The sequence below is a fragment of the Mytilus trossulus genome, chromosome 1 (genome assembly GCF_036588685.1).
Source record: "Mytilus trossulus isolate FHL-02 chromosome 1, PNRI_Mtr1.1.1.hap1, whole genome shotgun sequence".
In the NCBI taxonomy this organism is placed as follows: domain Eukaryota; kingdom Metazoa; phylum Mollusca; class Bivalvia; order Mytilida; family Mytilidae; genus Mytilus; species Mytilus trossulus.
Genome location: NC_086373.1, coordinates 4,003,282 through 4,022,903, shown reverse-complemented (window position 1 = coordinate 4,022,903; position 19,622 = coordinate 4,003,282). Strand labels below are relative to the sequence as shown.

The 19,622-nt window shown below is 34.1% G+C and overlaps 2 protein-coding genes across 3 annotated transcripts; both read right to left on the bottom strand.

Moving 5' to 3' along the window:
- Positions 1–1,778: 1,778 nt before the first annotated feature.
- On the bottom strand, positions 1,779–14,757 carry LOC134712596 (uncharacterized). 2 transcript variants are annotated; one of them, XM_063574316.1, is made up of 3 exons: positions 14,560–14,757; positions 6,038–6,111; positions 1,779–2,513 (listed from the first exon to the last, which is right to left on the bottom strand). In XM_063574316.1, the coding sequence occupies exon 3, from the start codon at positions 2,465–2,467 to the stop codon at positions 1,844–1,846; it is 624 nt and encodes a 207-aa protein (XP_063430386.1). In that variant the 5' UTR covers positions 2,468–2,513; positions 6,038–6,111; positions 14,560–14,757; the 3' UTR covers positions 1,779–1,843. The 2 variants fall into 2 exon arrangements, with proteins under 2 accessions (XP_063430386.1, XP_063430394.1); XM_063574324.1 differs by lacking the exon at positions 6,038–6,111.
- Positions 8,397–13,707, bottom strand: LOC134712609 (ankycorbin-like). The gene is made up of 2 exons (XM_063574337.1): positions 13,578–13,707; positions 8,397–9,069 (listed from the first exon to the last, which is right to left on the bottom strand). The coding sequence occupies exon 2, from the start codon at positions 9,017–9,019 to the stop codon at positions 8,558–8,560; it is 462 nt and encodes a 153-aa protein (XP_063430407.1). The 5' UTR covers positions 9,020–9,069; positions 13,578–13,707; the 3' UTR covers positions 8,397–8,557.
- Positions 14,758–19,622: the final 4,865 nt, after the last annotated feature.

The following is a 19,622-nucleotide window of genomic DNA, read 5'->3' as shown; positions in this document are numbered from 1 at the left end:
GGATTCAATCATCAATTTCATTTGAGCTATGCACATTAAGTTATTGGAGACTTTTGTTGGAAATCATGATACAATCGGACTAAACTCTAGTTGATGGGTTTCCCTCGGTTTCAGTTTGTAACTCGGATTTGTTTTCTCTCAATAGATTTGTAACTTTTGAACACCGGTATACTACTGTTGCCTTTATTATATAATCTCTAGTTGAGATTTTGTCGTTACCAAACATAGTCTGTATTACTCACGGACTTCTACTTCAATTCTTCTGTCCTCACTCTCCTTTGACCCATAAAACGTTAGCGAGGTTTGCATTTTGGAAATAATAACAAAGGCTTAAAATGACTAAAAATAAGATTTTAATCAGAAGTTAAACAAAGAATGGTGGGTACACATAAAATGAAAAAATAAATGAATACTGCTAAAATGAACACATGTAAACTTTTGTTGAATAAATATGACAATCACAAAAATACTCATTCGGCAAAATCACTGATAAGACTCTTGACACACACCAATATCATATGCATACTGGTTAATATAATTCTAAAATATCCATTTTACTTTCATAGCTAACAATATGATTCATGTTGTCGGTCGTTCGACCGCAAGGTCAACATTCAGTTTGAATCTTTATCAATGGACAAAAGATCTCAATGCATGTACATGAACATAGATTGGAATATTTGGTGAAGTTTCTTATCAGAATAATATCTTTTAATATCTTTTCTTTAACAATAATTGGTAGATAGTCTGTTTTGTTTCGAAAAAAAAGTCACCCCCCCCCCCCTTATAAATATTTAGGTCATTAGGTTTAAAGTAAAGGTCGCAGTAGCAATTAACAGACTGGTCATGGATAATGCTTGTTATATCGCTTGAAACATACAACAGCTATATTGATTATGTCCCTTGGGCAGACACATTTTTAGTAAAGTTTAGTACCTGGACCCAAAAAATGTTACACAAACAAACCTATAAAGATTGCAACTTTACTTTTGCACCTATGGTGAATCTGCAAGTGTTGATGTATCTATTATTGTTTGGCATACAATTACAGCTATAATTTGTTGTATTTTCCGTGTGGGCACAAGAAAAGTTTTCTATTCTGTCTTAATTAATTCTTAATTTAGCAGTCTCAGGGTGATAAAACAGATAAACTTAAACGCACTGTTATTCAAAAATGCAATCAAAGAAAAATATCAAATAATGGTAATTCTATTAAAGAAACGACTTTCTTACTTGAATAACCTAAACACACTTGAATATAGTGCAGTTGTAGTCTTACGGAAGAATTTAGACTTATTTCTGCAATACAATTTATTTTGAAATCCATTAAAACATTTCAAGGCATAATACAGAATTATTCAAATTGATAATCATTTGCTCTAAACTGCATATTTCCTGTTTGGAAAATTGCAAAATTTGACTAATGGAAAATACATGTAGTATTTACAAATGAAAATAATACGGTTAATATTTGAATGGCATAACCATGTAGAAAGTACTCTGTGTTAAACCATTCTTACCCTCTGGTCAATGAAACTTTCCAGTTCAGAAAAAAATACACAATTAAATACGACAACACACTCGTGCATACAATGTTCAAACGAAAGGTTTAACCACAAAAGACAATTGACTCTATCTAGCCAATGATGTTGTCATCGTTAGATGAATAATGTTAAATACCTTTAGATCTATATAAGAGGCATATACATAGTAAAGTGGTTGTGGCTTTTTAATTGTGCACTAACAAGACGATCAAAATATACGTTGTTCGATTCCATTAGAATACTTCCAAGGTATAAAACATATAAAACAAAGGGGAACACACTAGTCAAAAATTTAACAATCAATCGCTATCCTCGACATCATTCGCAGCACGGGCAGAGTCCTGTAATGCTGCCAATCTTCTTATTTCTGCCAATTCGGCAGGATCCGGAATTCCAGACGCACGCCTCATGCCACTTATTTCAGCTCTCTTTTGGTCAACAAAGTCTTGTCTCACATCCAGACGAGCCATCAGTTTGTCTGTTCGGATATCACATTCGTCCATTGCTTTTTGTCTTGACTCCTCTATTCCTTTCGCTAGTTCTGCACCTTGTTCTTGAATTTTTTGAATATTGTCAAATGTCTCAACTGCTTTTTGTTTGTTTACCTTTAGGCGGCCGCTTACGTCATTCAACATTTTCTTTAAATCAGTAATATCATCATCAAGTTCTAGTTTACTCAATTTAGCCGCTATTTCCAGTTTATACGTAATTTGTTTGATTCTCTTCTTCAATAAAAATATATCACCTTCTTTACGTGTGACGTCATGGTGGATATGGCGTACGTCTTTTTTAAGTTTACCGTCTGCAGATTCCCCTTGTCTATCAAGTTCTTCCAACAGCTCTGTTCTTCTTTTTACTATTTTTGCCAGATCATTTTCTACATCTATCAGCTTTGTCTTTAGAGTAGCAAGTTCTTCTTCCATTTTGTGTAGTAAATATTTTTCCTTTTTTTATCCGAAACTACTGTTACTGAAATTCAGAAAACTTTGAAATTAGACTATCAGTCTGAGATGCCAGTGAAGGAATGTAACATACTCTTTGTATTTCTAGAATCTTAGATTATTTTTTGCACTAATGAATGGTAAATGATAATGTATTTATCTTTAAATTCTAAGTAGCCTTAAAATCAACATTATGTTTATTTTTCCAATAATTGAAAAGGCATGTCAGTATCTTAGAAACGCTCAAGTTTCCTATCGTTTTAGAAGATGGGTAACATGGAAAGAAGGCTAATAAAAATATTGTTACCTTCAGCGGAGCACTATGAAATTTAAGGAACACATCATTTGTATTAGGCTGCGGCAGTAAAATTAGTAAAATCTTTCATCTTTTTAATTATTTTAAACGTGCGTCTGAAACTAAAAGTCTATATTTTGTATTTCTATATTGAAGATATAGGTTCTCATTGCTATGACATCGTTCGTGTTAAAAGACTTTGTGATCTGAAAGCCAAATACTAAACTACTTGAAACTCCGAAAACTGTGAGAACGGCATAGATTACTAGCTTAGCTGTATTTGGCAAAACTTTTAGGAATTTTGGTTCTCAATGCTCTTCAACTTCGTACTTTATTTGGCATTTTTAACTTTTTTGGATTCGAGCGTCATTGATGAGTCTTGCGTATATACTAAATTTAGTCCTGGTATCTATGATGAGTTTATATTCAATATTATGAAGTGTTCATAAAGTTTACAAAACAGCATAAAACGTTCATAAGAAGCCACAAAAGGAAAAGAAAATCAATAAATTTCGTGCGCCCGAGGCGCTTTTACGAATTTACTTTCACTATGAATGCTCATACACAAATACTGGAAAACCATGAATGCACAATACGTAGACACAATTGATGTTCTTCTACAAAAGAGTGACATACAAAGAATAATAAATCCGTTTAAGGTCAGCTTTATCTGAAGGAATTGGGGCCTTTGTTTCTTCGTAATTACTTAATTTCTCCACGAAACTACTTTTGAAATAATAAGGCATGCAGTACAAACCAAGAGAACACAAAATCAAATGTATATACCAAATATATATTTATCGCCGATGGAAGACAAAGAACCGAAACAGAAGTCGAAACATGTTACAGTGTTTTATCCAGCAGTGTTCGTGCGAAATGGTGGATATTTGTAATTTGTTAATCCCTGTTATTAGTCAGGAAGAAAACAAACAACGAAAACATTTAGCACAGAAAAAAACTGAAATAAAAGCATAATAAAGTGCAAAGGGGTTCAAAAACTTATATAGCTTATGTGGCATGACACGGGTTATGTTCTTCTCATATATGTTATGATGGTATGCTACTAAACCCCTAACGGGAAGGATTGGGCCTGGTGTTCATATGATGAAATCATAATCTTTCAGTCAGTTTAATTGAAGTCTGGAGCTGGCATGTCAATTAACTGCTAGTAGTCTGTTGTTATTTATGTATTATTGTCATTTTGTTTATTTTCTTTGGTTACATCTTCTGACATCAGACTCGGATTTTTCTTGAACTGAATTTTAATGTGCGTATTGTTTTGCGTTTACTTTTCTACATTGGCTAGAGGTATAGGGGAGGGTTGAGATCTCACAAACATGTTTAACCCCGCCGTATTTTTGCGCCTGTCCCAAGTCATGAGCCTCTGGCCTTTGTTAGTCTTGTATTATTTTAATTTTAGTTTTTTGTGTACAATTTGGAAATTAGTATGGCGTTCATTATCACTGAACTGGTATTATATTTGTTTAGGGGCAAGCTGAAGGACGCCTCCGGATGCGGAAATTTCTCACTACATTTAAGACCTGTTGATGACCTTTTGCTGTTGTTTTTTTTTCTATGGTCGGGTTGTTGTCTCTTTGACACATTCCCCATTTCCATTCTCAATTTTATATATACGTTACAGAATTTGCTTTCATTGTTTAGAAGGCCGTACGATTACCTATATTCGTCAATTTCTGTATCATTTGATCTCTTGTGAAGAGTTGTCTCATTGGCAATCATGCCACACCTTCTTTTTTTGTTTCTACAGCAAACTAAGGTTCGTCCGTACGACTAGAACTGCACTTAAGGAAATTCGTCATCAATGAATACTAGCATTGTGTTCATAAAAGTTCATAAATAGTTCAGGAATTAACAACGTACGGTGCTTGTGATACATATTTGTATAAAGTAGAAAACATACATTAACTGGGATATATAGTTCAATGTTTGATTTGGGTTTTATGGTCTTATATCCTCCTGAATTTACATAGGTTTTGGTATGTTGATAACTTTTTTTTACTGAACAAACTAAATCATTCAGCAATAATCTAAGTATTGTGTTGTGGAAAGAAACCCAAACTGTTTTCTTCATTTAAGTTTCAAATATAAAGAAAACCCGTAAAATCTGATCAAATCAACATGTTTGGTCTCCATTGGAACATTTTATTACAGAAAAGATAGGACACATCACCTTAACTGCTCCAAAATGGGTTTACTTCGTTATAACATTAAAATGTGAAAAGGCATGGCTTTTTTTTTTTATAAAAGACAATACCCATATTGCCATGAGTGCTTGTATCTAAGGGAAATTGGGAAAATGATACATTGAAGGTCTGCTTCATGTCTTGATCTTTTTAGTCCAATGTATGTCTTTTTCGTATCTCAATTTATACGTTTCGTTTGTGCATATTCACACTATACGGGTGTGATTCTTACACAAAGATGGCTTCAACAGGGGAACGACTGAAATTAACATTACATTAGCTTTACAATCACAATTAAGAAATTGTTGACGGATGAGATAGGTTTATGTCTCAACTTTATACTAGTGAAATGCTTTCGCAGTCTTATATCTTTTAAACCCAGAGAAGTCAGGAATATGACAGTTGTTGTCCATTCGTTTGATGTGTTTTGTCTTTTGATTTTGCCATTTGTTTAGGGACTTTCCGTTTTGAATTTTCTTTGAAGTTCATTATTTTTGGGATTTTCCTTTTTTCTAAACTGCCACCACCGATTTGCATGGTAGGTGATGCATGCTTTGCAGGAGAAACTTGACCTGTCATGGCATGAGATCTCGTTCTTTTTTTGAGTTCATGCGATTCCCCCGTTTTTTGTTTGTAACCTTAGATACCTTTGTCTTCTTAATCAATTTATGACATTTTAACATAAATAAACTACAATTATCCTAATTTCTGTTGTCCATTTGGTATTTTCTGCATCTTTTATTTGTAGAGACGAAGTGGTAAATTATAGGACTAAAAAGATTTGACGTGACATGATATAAAACCGCACCTTTGATTTCCTACGAAAATGGTCGCAGTACATCAACTAGGAAGTTTGTAATTTATCCGATGACAATAGTGTTCCATATACAAAAGTGTCTCAGAAAAACTCCTCTTTCGTTATTCTACGTTTGACTTGTAGTTTGAAAATTTTAATCACTGTTTACAAAATATGATTAAAATTACTTTTAAAGGAATTAATGAGCTGGTAACTCGAAGATATACCTTAGCTTTAAATATAACTTTGAAACTCACCAAATACCAGGGTGATCACGTGTCTTTAGGAATGACAAGCATATCCTGCTTCACATGTGACAACCATCATGCTGCTAATTATAATGTATGTACAAATTAGGTGATAAGTCTAATTCGGGAGGTCATATTCGAGGAAAGACGTCTAGATGTGGTTACGACAATTTTAATAAATTTCCTGTTTACAAAACTTTGCATTTTCGAAAAAAAAACTAAGGATTTTCTCATCCCAGGCATAGATTCCCTCAGCCGTATTTGGCACAACTTTTTGGAATTATGGATCCTCAATGCTCCTCAACTTTGTACTTGTTTGGCTTTATAGATATTTTAATCTGAGCGTCACTGATGAGTCTTATGTAGACGAAACACGCGTCTGGCGTACTAAATTATAATCCTGGTACTTTTGATAACTATTTGGAACATGTCCGTCGTCATCTGTGAACCAGATAACTCATTACTCGTGATGGCACCCGTAGATATTCAAAGGGATGCTTTCATCAACACAACACAACGCCAACACAACTTGGAACTTTTCGTTTAATATAGTAATTGTAATGATTTGTTTGTATTCTCATTTGTTATATGTCAGAGATACTTCTTTTTTATGTTGCACACACCGGTTTTAGTATGTATAATTTGTTTCAAAGATGAATTATAAAGAATTTTAGGAAAAAGAGTTCAACTCTAAGATATGTATATACAATGTAGTTCAATATATTAACTTGGTATAGAGGTTCATGTTTGGGCATCTAACATTTTGTGAAAATTGATACTTACTAAATGTAAAACACGCCAAAAAATTTAAATATATTCAAAAACAAACGTGACCACTAAAGCATGGAAATGTAATTATCTAAGGTACCAGAATTATAATCCAATACGCCAGACGCGCTTTTCGTCTACATATATAGACTCATCAGTGACCCTCAGATCAAAATAGTTACAAGGCCAATCAAGTACGAAGTTGAAGAGCATTGAGAACCCAAAATTCCTATGTAAAAGTTGTGCCAAATACAGCTTACGGTATTATTACCTGGGATAAGAAATTCCTTAGTTTTTGTAAACAGGTTTATAAAGTTGACCATATAATTGATATTCGTGTCAACACCGAAGAGCTGACTACTGGACTGGTGATACATCCACCAGCAGTGACAAGTCGTATAGTGCAAGTCGGAGAGACTTTTACTCATTAACCAAAAAAATATAGAAACACCAAATTGACAACTTTAGAACAAAAATACGTCAAAACCGGTAACGTGATGACAAGAGTGAAAAAGATGTAAAGAAATGCTAGACGAACCAGCTTTCTTTTGAATCAGAAATTAAACGTGAAACTGAAGTCGCCATAAACTCCTTTAAGATACTAGACTTTGATCAAAATGTAGGTGTGAACATCTAATTTGCTCAATCAATCCCTTTATCGAAAATAAATATATATTGATAGTAAATCAGGTTTACCACCAGACAAACCAAATATTTTGTAAAACTACAGACACCGCAAGCCAAAAAGTTGTGGTTTTGAAAACCCGCCAAATATGTATCATGTTATGTTCCTGTTCCAAGTCAGTTGTTAAGAGGCAGATATTTGATTGTGTCTGTCTGATTTATTCACAACTTTTACAATGAGGAGCACACATTTTCAGATTTATGGTTCGACGTATTGGATTGACACCGGTCTCAGTAATAGTGAAGACTGTATGCTGCCTTCTAAATGTTTTTGTTGATACTCCCGGATGTTTTGCTATTTTACCGACGTATGCCTCATATCGCAATTTTTATGTAGAACTCGTTTTCCACTTTATGTAAGATGAAATAATGTTTGTTTTTATTGTGAATCCCTTTGAATGAGTTTTTGAATAACTTTTATGAATGTTTTACCTTGTAATTATACTAGCAGTATTATTATTTATGTACACTGCATTTCTATGTACTTTATGCATTAATTTCTTTTCTTTCATGCAGCAAAGAATTTGTTTGCATAGCTTCACGAGCCGCATGAGCGATGAACTCAAGAATCGCAATAACAGAACAACAGTGCCGCATACAGCATTAATACAGCATATATTAAAAAGCAATCAAATAAAAGTTTGACAATGTTAACATTTTATAAATGAATATAAATAAATATGGTTGACTGAAATATAACAGATTTCATATACTCAAAACTATATAACTTTGAAAACTTTTTTAATATTTCATAGTCCTATGTTGATGTCGACACATTTTCTTAATGATTTTTTGGAGAATAATAATTAAGTGTGTAACCGTTCCAGTCAATTATTTGACATCGTTTGATCTTTGAATGATCAATGGACTTCTCATGATTATATGTATGACGTCACGCAAAACAGAAAATGTAACAAAAGTTATCTACACTATTTATTAACACACTAAGATGCAGAGCGAATGTGTTATGAAGAGACAGAAATATAATTAACAGAAAATATGTTTCAACGTGATAGATATGAATGATGTATTTATACTTGGCACTCTCAGTTTTTGCGTTAATTACTATCCATATTCTCAATTCGACTTGTTCTTCATTTTTTCTATATCGGCTTTCAATTCTGCTTCGCGTTCCTTCAACTTGGCTAAAATGTCTTCAGTCTGACTTGTGACGTCTTCGTTTTTCTTTAGTCGGTCGTCTACACTGTTTAAATTGGTCTTCATGACTTTTATATTTTCCTCAAGTTTCAAATTTTCTAATTTGGTATCGATTGATGCTTTTTCTAATTTACTCTTTTCGCATTGGAGCATTAAAATCTTATCTTTTCTCTGCTTGATTCTCTTCTTCATCATGCAAATGTCTGTTTCTCGAAGCAGAATTTCATGTTCTTTGTCTTTTAATGCCTTTTTAAGACTTGCATCGGCTCCTTTTGCGCGTTTAAAATCTTCCTCCAATCTTTGTTTCTCTTTCATCAGCTGCGATAGTCCGTTTTCCTGTTTGACCAGGTTCTGCTCCATTTCTCCGATATCACCTTCCATCTTGATTGTATTTTCTTTGCGTTTGTTGTTATTCAGTTTCCTTCTTCTACCTAAATAAAATATAACATCATACTTAAACTACCTAAACCAAAACAATATGACCGAAACATCATACTTAAACTACCTAAACCAAAACAATATGGTCGAAACACGTAACCATTAGAAATTCGGTTTATCATTATAATGAATTTGTTAACTTTTTTTGTGAGGACGTTAGGTACACAAAAAGTCGATTTTGTTTTATTACATTTAGCATAAATTTGTTTTTGGTAGGTATTCCAAACTATTTCACGTTTCTTATGAATATTAAAAATTAACGTGTTTCGTCAAAATCAGTCTAAAAGAAAGTCAGTGGCGGATCCACATGGGTGTTCCGGGGTTGGAACTGTCCCTTTTCTTTGGACGATCAATGCATTTGAATTGGAACATATAATTGGACTCCCCCTTTTTATCCTGTGTTTGGAACCCCTTTTTTAAATGGCTGGATCAGCCCCTGCAAGGCTACGTTTTATGGTCATGTACCAAAACTTACTGTTAACGTCATTTGGCAAGCGTTTTGATCGTTATACGTCAAACACATATCATGACACGCTGTCACTGTTCTGCCTTTTACATTGTTATAATATTTTTTTAACGCTGAATGATATAACAAATCTATTGCAGATTGTGTAGAGAGATTTCATTATGTAATAGACAGTGAACAATTAATCTTCTTATAAACACAACAGTTCTTAACGACTTTCACAGAGCACTGTATTGTGTATTTAACCACAGAAACTGAAAAACAAATCATTTCAAAAAACTATTTTGGCAAGACGTTTTCAAATCCTGTGGTGCGTGAAAATTGTTGGCTGATGAAATGCGTGCAGATGCACGATCTTGAACTTAGATGGAATGTAGCCAAGTTTCGTCTTCACAAACAGACATTTCTTCTTTTTACAAGAGATCTATATTTAATTTCTATTAACTTTGTTAAGTTGTATGCATCATATCTTTACTTTCTGATGTAAAACATAATTATCATATCAGCTGACAAAAACATTCTGTTTTCTCATTATTATACCTCAGTGCAGAAAACTTTGGCGAGTAACCCAAATATGCTATTCGTAATTAGAAATGACATTTTTTGACAAAGACATGATAGTTTTGGTAATATTCACTGATAAACAATCTCAACATGCAAATCAAAATATACATCATCCATACTGAAGACTACTTCTTTTTAGTCAAAGAATTGTTTATTGTTTTGTTGTACTTTATAATGTCATGGCCATCATTCGGTTTACCGAAAGTTCTTGTGATATTGATTTAACATGTACACGATATAAATAGATTAACACTGGCGAAAAGGGTGAGGGGATGAGGGGGTTAAACACAGCTTAACACCAGATACATTTCTTTTAAATAATTAAAATTGGATAATAGTTTGAAATTATATGATTTTTAGCAGTGCATCTTGTGGGATGTAATATAAATATCTGCGGTTTAGTTGTACTACAATATGACTAAAATAATACAACCCGTTTAGCTAATAGTTTTGTGGGATTAGAATATCGGTAAATTGATGTTTATAAATTGTATGGAATTTGAATTGCTTCTGCAAAAAAAAAGGCATGTTAGATAACTGCAGACATTTTATCTAACAAAAAAACCCTACATCACATATACATTTACAGTAAATAGTTGCAAAAAGGACACTCTAACGTGAAGACAGCCTTGCACTTACCCTTCACAAATCATTTAATTTGGACCGGACGTACATACACATAAATAAACCCAACCACTTGCGTTGGGGTATACCCCTCAGACATAAACATTGGGACAAATAAATATAAATGACCAGGCTTTGAAAATCTCTTAGTTCTGACAATAAGTTTTGCATTAGGTTTTTAGTGGTGACAGGTCCCCCATTTATAAAGCTATGTGTAAACATTATACCCGACAGAACTAATAACTTTAAAAACAAATATGGATGCCTTCATTGTTGTAATATCAACAAAATAAAATATTTTAGTTATCACCATTGAAATACTCTCAGGGACAAACGGTACGTACAGCATGGACATCTTTGGATTTATTGTAGATCTTTGATAGCAATTGTTTATTTATTCAAATCGTATAGACACACGTCTATTTTTAAAGACTTTATTTTGACCGCTAGATGAGGTTTAGTAACTTGTGTCTTTGAGTGTCCATAGCATCAGTTTAGACCATTGATGTATTCAATATATTTACATGTCACACATATTTTTAGACAAAAAGGGCGGATACGTAGGCATTAACAATTATAGACAACAACGAGAGAAAAAAAAACATGCCTTAAAGTCCGCATTACAAAAACCCAGGAAAAAAATGAAACAAATTAATTGAGAGAACTAGAGGGCACATTCGAAACAACTCATATTACGAAAAACAAGTAGAACAGACATGACCCAACAAGAACCAGTGAATGCACTGAATTACATGCTCTGACTTGGGACAGGTACATACATAATATGGCGGTGTTAAACATGTGTAGAGGGGTTAACTCTTCCCTAACCTGGGACAATGGTATAGCAGTAAAGTCAGTGAAAAATATGATCTTTTGCAATGCCAAAACAAAGGTATCGAAAGGTTGTGGAAGTGTGAATGTGTACAAGAATAAGTGTGGTTTTAATTTATTTAAAAAAAAATCAATATTTATGCCAATAAAAAACAATATTCAAAGATCTAATAACAGTGTCTTTAGAATTATTTTATTCAAAGGATTGATAAATTTACCCGTATGGTAACACACTTCCAAAGCTTGTTCGACACTTGTGTTGTTCGACAACATCACCGTAAAAACTAGAATTAACTATTCCGTTTAAATAAGTTTTCAAAAGGTACGCAAACTGATCCTAATTGTCGTATAAGGTCTATGATAAAACACAACCTGATCTGTGAATATATTTTCAAATGTAAAGTGGTGGTTCCAAAAAAAATGAATCTTTAACAGAATACCTCAAGTTAGATTTAAAATGGAAACGGGGAAACGGGGAATGTGCCAATGAGACAACAATCCGACCAAAGAACCAAAACAGCCCAAACCCACTTCTGGGTCTTCAACACAGAGGGAAAATTCCGCACCTGGAGACGGGCTTCAGCTTGCCCTTAAACCAAAATGTGTACTAGTTCAGCGAAAGCGGACGTCATACTAAATCCACAAACATGTAAAAGAGCCAAAATTTAAATATATATATACAAGACTAACAAAGGCCAGAAGTCCTGGCATGGAACTAGCTGTTGTTTCTCTTTATTCCTGGTCTTGATGGAATGGATGTTTAGACAACATGTGTACAACAAATAACGAAGAGTAAAGTTTTGCCTATATGGACAGTTAATCAAATTTGGGTAACCAATACTTTATACCTTTAAAAGCGAAGGACTTAACATTTTTTTTTGTGTCTTTCTTATAAAATGACATTTTGCATATACCACTTTTTTTTCACAATCATTACAATGTTGTTGATTTTTGCAACATAACGAAGACATTACAATACTAGTATAGCATATTATTCTAAATTGAGTTCCATCTGTAATTTTTAGGAGGGGGAGGGTTGGCTAGGATGAAGAATATTGTCCTGCATTTTTTTTAAAAGTTTTTATCTCTGGCCTGTATTCATTTTTTTAAAGTTAATATCTTGACCTTTTTTTTTACATAAATTGTCTTCCTGTTTTTATTTCCAGGTTGCTTATCCGGCATTTCTTTTTTTTAAATTTTACCCTCCCCACCAACCCCATAAAAACTAAATGGTAGTTTCCTTATTCCTAAATATCATCCGCTTTGATAACTAGCTCATCCCTATTACATACTTCACACTAACATTCTTTTTCGGTACCAAATTTATTCTTAATTCTATCTTAACTTCACACTACACAATACCATTTTTTCATCCACTCATAGCTTTGATCTCAAACATATTTTTTTAACTTATAAGATATATCTTTACAATTCAGTTTAATCATTGGTAACAATTTACGCATTGTTAACAGCGTAAACAACATTGTAAGGGATCCTTCATTCGAAAAAAATAATAAAAAAGAATCATTTTCGAGACCTAAATTTAAATTAAATTATTGCCTACAATTCTAAATGGATAAAACTTGTTAATAGATATTGTCACACATTGTTTAGTGGTAAGAAGCAAAGCATGTTACTATACTAGGAAGCGGCAATCATAAGCTACACTAGGTAATACAAGCAAGCATTCATTAACTCAAGTACCTTTGTGGTAATTTATTGTCTACATAGTTTTTTGTGATGATGGAGAAGATATCAGTAGACATGTATCGGTTTGTAGTTCTGTTGCTTAGATACAGTTTTCGTCATGTTGTATGCTTATCTGTCTGTCGGAATTTGATGATTTTTTCATCCCCTGGTATATTTATATGTATACACGGAGATAAATATGTCTGTTTATATATTTTTTTTGCGTTTTTAACTATTGACCCCACATGTGTCGATTACACGATAACCAGACGGTATATTATTATAAATTTGGAAGATAAAAACACTCTGTTATTGAAATAAACTTACCATATATTCATTCGTATCTGTTGTATTAGTCTTTTGGATAAGTTGGAAAACAAAGAAGAACTGACGCGCCCTGTCGTGTTATGTCTGACGCGAGTTATCTGTTGCGAATTTGATAGCAATCTTGAAGCTTAATACCGACTGATAATCTAATTTCCAACTTAGATGTTAGATCATTAGAAAAGATAAGTAAAAGCTTTATCTAATTGCCGAAAGCTACTGTAGTGTGGTGTGATATTACTTGTAGTTTGTCTATTTTGTTTATTTCAAATGGCATCATAGCATAATTATGTACTCACTTCGCATTGATTTATACATCAACATGTTATGGATGTCGAGTAATTTAATACGAAAAAATATATGAAATGTCATTTGGTCTCTTGTGGATGGTTGTCTCATTGGCAATCATACCACATCTTCTTTTTTATATTGTAAACATTTGTAGAAAAAGTATAAAAAAAATACCATTGTTTTGGTCTTTCTTCTCGATAACTTTATGTCTAACAGCATTGACGGCTTCAACTTTGAATCGCGTTTGTCATGTATTCATCGCCTTTTGAACGGCAAATGCACGCAAACTGTATCGTTTTTAAAATTAACTATTCTATGTGTTTAGTATTTGGTTTAGGGTAGGGTTTTCTAGGGAAAAGACTAAAAGTACAAGGGATCAGTCACTAAGGGAAAGGGTTGTATATGTTATCGAATGCTTTAGATTGATTTTCTTGATATGACTGTTAGTTGTTTTTTAAAATCATATCGGGAATGGTTGGGTGATTGGTAAGGTAAACTATTCATGGTACATAAGGATGGGTGTACACACTATATAGCAACAATACTACTATAACTAAATTATAATATATATAATGTGAATATACAACATAAATGGTTTATGAAACTCAGACAAAAACAAAGATAAACTTTAAACTATAGCATTAACTATAATAGCAAGTAGCGTAAAATAATTTGGTTTAACTGCTGAACTTACCTGATTGAAGATCCTTCACAAATTGCTATCTATCCACCACTCGACACAGACAAAGCAAATTAGTCAATCACTTCCGCCTTCTGACATCTGATCGCAGATTAGACAGCACAGTTGCTCCTGGCAACATATTCTTCTAATAAGAAATACCTTTCTCATCTTCGAAAAATTATAGATTTTTAAGATATGTCTACCAAACTTCCCCACCTCTTCATACCGACAAAAGCACGTTATATCAATTTTGTTCATATTAAATTGTCATTGCATTCCATTGCTTTTAGATTAGATTCGAGTGCTTTGAATCAAAAGTGATTGTACTATTTATTTTCCAATTAATGTCTGACGTCAGTGGCACTTTTTATGGTGTTGAAATGGGCACCAAAATATTTATTGTTTTTAAACAAATTGATTAACATTCGAATATGTATAGTATACACCTGTTGCAAGAAGACGTATTCTATGTATTGTAAAGAGGGTAAAATTTTAAAGACAAGAACGATTTTGGTTCAAATTTGACTAAAAGAAGATATGGATATGGCATTAATGAGACAGCTACCCAACAGCAAAAATAAACCAAAGTAATCTTGATGACACACACCACTTCGTTGTATTTAATCTGAATTATCGTTCTTTTAAAGGCTATTCTAACTTTGGACTCGGAATTCTTTTCAACTTGGTTTTACTATGCGTATTGCTGTGTATTTGTGTAGTCTACATTGTCTATATTTGTAGAGGGAGAGTTGAGATCTGAAAATATGTGTAACCCCGCTGCATGTTTGCGCCTGTCCCAAGTCAGGAGCCTGTGTCCTTTGTTTAATTAGTCTTGATATGTTTTTTAAAAATTTTGGTTCAATTATGTGTTTTTGTGTTAAGTATGACGTCCTCTTTCACTGAACTAGACTACGGTATGGGCTTTGCTCCTTGTTGAAGGCCGTACGGTGACCTATAATTGTTAATGTTTGTGTCATTTTGGTCTTTTGTGGATAGTTGTCCCATTGGCAATCATACCACATCTTCTTCTTTATATATACTCATATTAATTTAGGGGCGAGCTGTTGATGTGTCAATAATTTTGACACATCAGAATCTAGCTTTATTGAAGGCTCAAGCTCCAAGCTCCTGCAATATGATGATATATATTGCTTGGGACATTTTTTTGCAAGATTAATGTTATAGCCGTACATATAGTACTAACAGTTGGCAGGTGAATCAGATACTTTAGAAAAACGATGTACTAGTATTCACGATTACATAATTTTGATTTTCACAATAGTTATTCATCAAATTATGCCAAGTCTAATTTAAGATTTCTGCCGCTTATAACCAATATTTGTTTTCAATAATAACAATTTCATCTGTAAAAGTATGACTTGATGATTTATATTCTCATCGTTTGGTAGTTGCGCAATTCATAATTATTTTTTTTAAAGACATTTATTCTAAGCACTGAAATAAACTTTGGTCATTCATGATCATTCGTGTTCTTATTTTTACTAAAGCTGATACCTAGAGTTTTCTGTAATTCAAACTTATCATAAAGATTATGAAAATAATTCATGTTGAATCATTGTTATTCTATATGCATTGGTAACTCAGAGATCGAGAGTAAGACAATATCTTCATATTAAAGGCTGTTTATTCAGTCATTATACTATAAGCGATGTTGCACTATAACATGTATTGGGAATGGTGAGTCTTTAAAGTTACGTCTACGAGGAACATTTAATTGGTATAAAAAAAGAAATGTAGGTGAAGTAAATGAAAAAGATTAATATAAAAGCAATTGCAAATAAGTTAAGTTTGATTTTGGGATATATGATTCTCTTATTTCATAATGATGAGTTTCTGTAGTTCATCAATAATAATCGCCATAATAGGCTCTATTGTCCGGAACTGTCAACTATGTTTTAGCTCGCTCTCTCTCTTGGCTCTCCATTGTAAACCAAAGATCATTGTATACATGTGTTAATCTAAAGCTGTATTAAACAAGTAACATTCAATTGCAGTTAAGTAATGACTTAATGCCCTGGTGGAGTTTCATCTTAACTGGCGTGGTGGCAGCGTGATACGAATTTACGCCTACAAGAAAGGTTTATTATTCATCATATTGTTGAGACGAACATCGGGACTGACTAAAACCTGTCTAGGTCATCCGTAAATAAATATTTACCGTGAAACTTAATCTGCATTATAAATAAGCAAGAGCATAATACAATGGCAAATACTCACAGAGCACCTAAACAGTGGTGCCTTACTAAAATTGAAACTGTAAATTCATTTGAAAACTGGAGACAAAACATAATATACACGTTATCATTAGACCCACATTTTGCACCATTCTTAGGAGACAATGTACAATGGGAAAAGAAAACTAGGTTTGGTCCCAATCGTGGCTTTTTGAATGATGGTGAAGATGTAGCCGAAGCAAATAGGCGTACACGTGAACAAAAAGTCAGCATGTTAGAATTAATGCTTGGTCAAATAGCCAATTATTGCCCAGTTATATCTAGAAACACAATAGTAAAAAATTCTACTTCTATTGAAAATATATGGCAAACCATCCGTTTACATTATGGATTCCAATCAACGGGTGCTCATTTTATAGACTTTGCAGCAATACATTTTGAACCGAACGAACGTCCGGAAGACCTATATCAACGAATAATGGCCTTTGTTGATGACAACCTGCTCCGACGCGATACCCAAATAACGCATCACGGGGGCGCAATCGTGGAAGACTAGTGAAGAAATGACACCTTCACTTGAAAATTTTGTCGTTCTAACATGGTTAAGACTAATACATACAGACCTACCAAAACTAGTCAAACAAAGATATGGAACAGAATTGAGATCGCGAACATTGTCGTCAATAAAACCGGAAGTTTCGCAAGCGCTTGACTCATTACTTGAGGAACTCCGTAATGCTGAGGATGCAAAAGTTATGCGAGCAGCTACTTCTAACTTTCCTGCAAAATCCAAGTTTGTTCATGAAGAAAAACTCAAATTATCTTATCCACGCTCTATTAAAAGTTGTCCGTTGTGTAAAGCAGCAGGTAGACCCGACCGCCACTTCCTCAGCAAGTGCTCTTTTTTACCGAACAGCGACCGAAAATACATGGTTAAAGCCCGACAAATTGCCGGAATATTAGATAATTCAGATGACGAATTGTCAGACGTAGAAGTTGACACTGTTTCTAAACCTATGCATTCAGTAAACCGAGTCCAAGTCCGCCAGTCTCCGTATCTTGACGTGTTCCATACACATTATAACACGCGTCTAACTATTGATAGTGGTGCGACTGGCAACATGTTGCGTGCTTCCGCAGCTAAACGAATGGGTATTGAAATAAAGTCTAGCTCACAATCTGCACATCAGGCCGATGGATCTTCACCCCTCAAAGTCATTGGGGAAGTGCACACTAATTTCACACGTGATGGACGTGAACTACATTTTGAGGGTTTAGTCGTCGAAACTTTGGATGTAGACATCTTGGCTGGTATTCCTTTTATGGAAAAAAATGACATTTCTATCCGTCCCGCTAAACGTCAAGTAATACTGGGTAACAATACCGTTTATACTTATGGCTCCGTTCAAAACACGTCCGAACATCATACAGTCCGTCGGGCACACGTTTTACGTGCTCCAGCTCAATTTACAACTATTTGGCCTGGTGATTTTCTTGAAATGCAATTACCATCTGATATTTGCTCAACTGATGATACATTCGCCATTGAACCAAGATTAGAGTCGCATGTTTCATTAATGCATGCTGTAAAGGATTCAAACGTGTGGCCCCCGCCAAATTTGATTACAAGCGTTGCCGGCAGAATTCGCATTCCAAATTTGACACAGGAACCCCATAGTTTAAGACGCAACGAACACTTTTGTCAAATACGATCAACATATGTTCCTGAGTGTAAAAGTGATGTCGTCGAATCAATTAAAAACAGTGATAAAATAAATCAGCCAAGATTGACAAATCATTCAGAATCAGTAAAAATTGACCCAGATAATTTGTTGTCTCAAGAGTTAAAAGTAAAATTCAGGGATACAGTAAAAAACTTTGATGATGTTTTTGACCCACATTTCAAGGGATACAATGGTGCCGCCGGTCCATTTCAAGCTAGAGTGAACATGGGACCAGTCCAACCACCGCAACGCAAAGGCCGTGTGCCGCAATATTCCCGTAATCAACTAGTAGAACTTCAACAAAAATTTGATGAACTTGAAGCAATTGGTGTTTTCAAACGCCCTGAAGATATTGGCGTATCTGTAGAGTATGTTAACCCGTCCTTTTTAGTTAAGAAACCAAATGGCAGTTTCCGTTTAGTTACCGCATTTGCAGACGTAGGTCGATATAGCAAACCCCAACCGTCACTCATGCCAGATGTTGATTCAACCTTACGTCAAATAGCACAGTGGAAATACATAATAGCTACAGACCTTACTAAATCGTTCTACCAAATTCCACTTTCGAGTGATTCAATGAAATACTGTGGTGTAGTAACCCCCTTTAAAGGTGTGCGTGTGTATGTGCGCTCTGCAATGGGCATGCCAGGCTCAGAAACAGCACTTGAGGAGCTAATGTGTCGTGTTTTAGGTGACCTGGTAGAAGAAGGTGTTGTAGCTAAAATAGCTGATGATCTTTATTGCGGTGGAAATACCCAACTCGAATTACTACAAAACTGGACAAGGGTTCTCCAGGCTCTGCAAAAGAACAGTCTAAATTTGTCTGCTACTAAAACGATTATCGCACCCAAAACTACAACTATTCTTGGATGGATTTGGCAATTAGGAACTATCAAAGCCAACCCGCATCGTATTTCTACCTTATCAATTTGTCCACAACCAGACAAAGTATGTGGTTTACGGTCTTTTATTGGAGCGTATAAAGTACTCGCACGTGTAATACCAGATTGCGCTTCATTACTAGGTAAACTTGATGATATTGTAGCCGGTCGAGAATCTAAAGAAACTATAAAATGGTCAGACGAACTTACTGATATATTCTCACAGGCCCAGAAAGCTCTTTCAACAAATCGTTCAATATTTTTACCTCAACCAA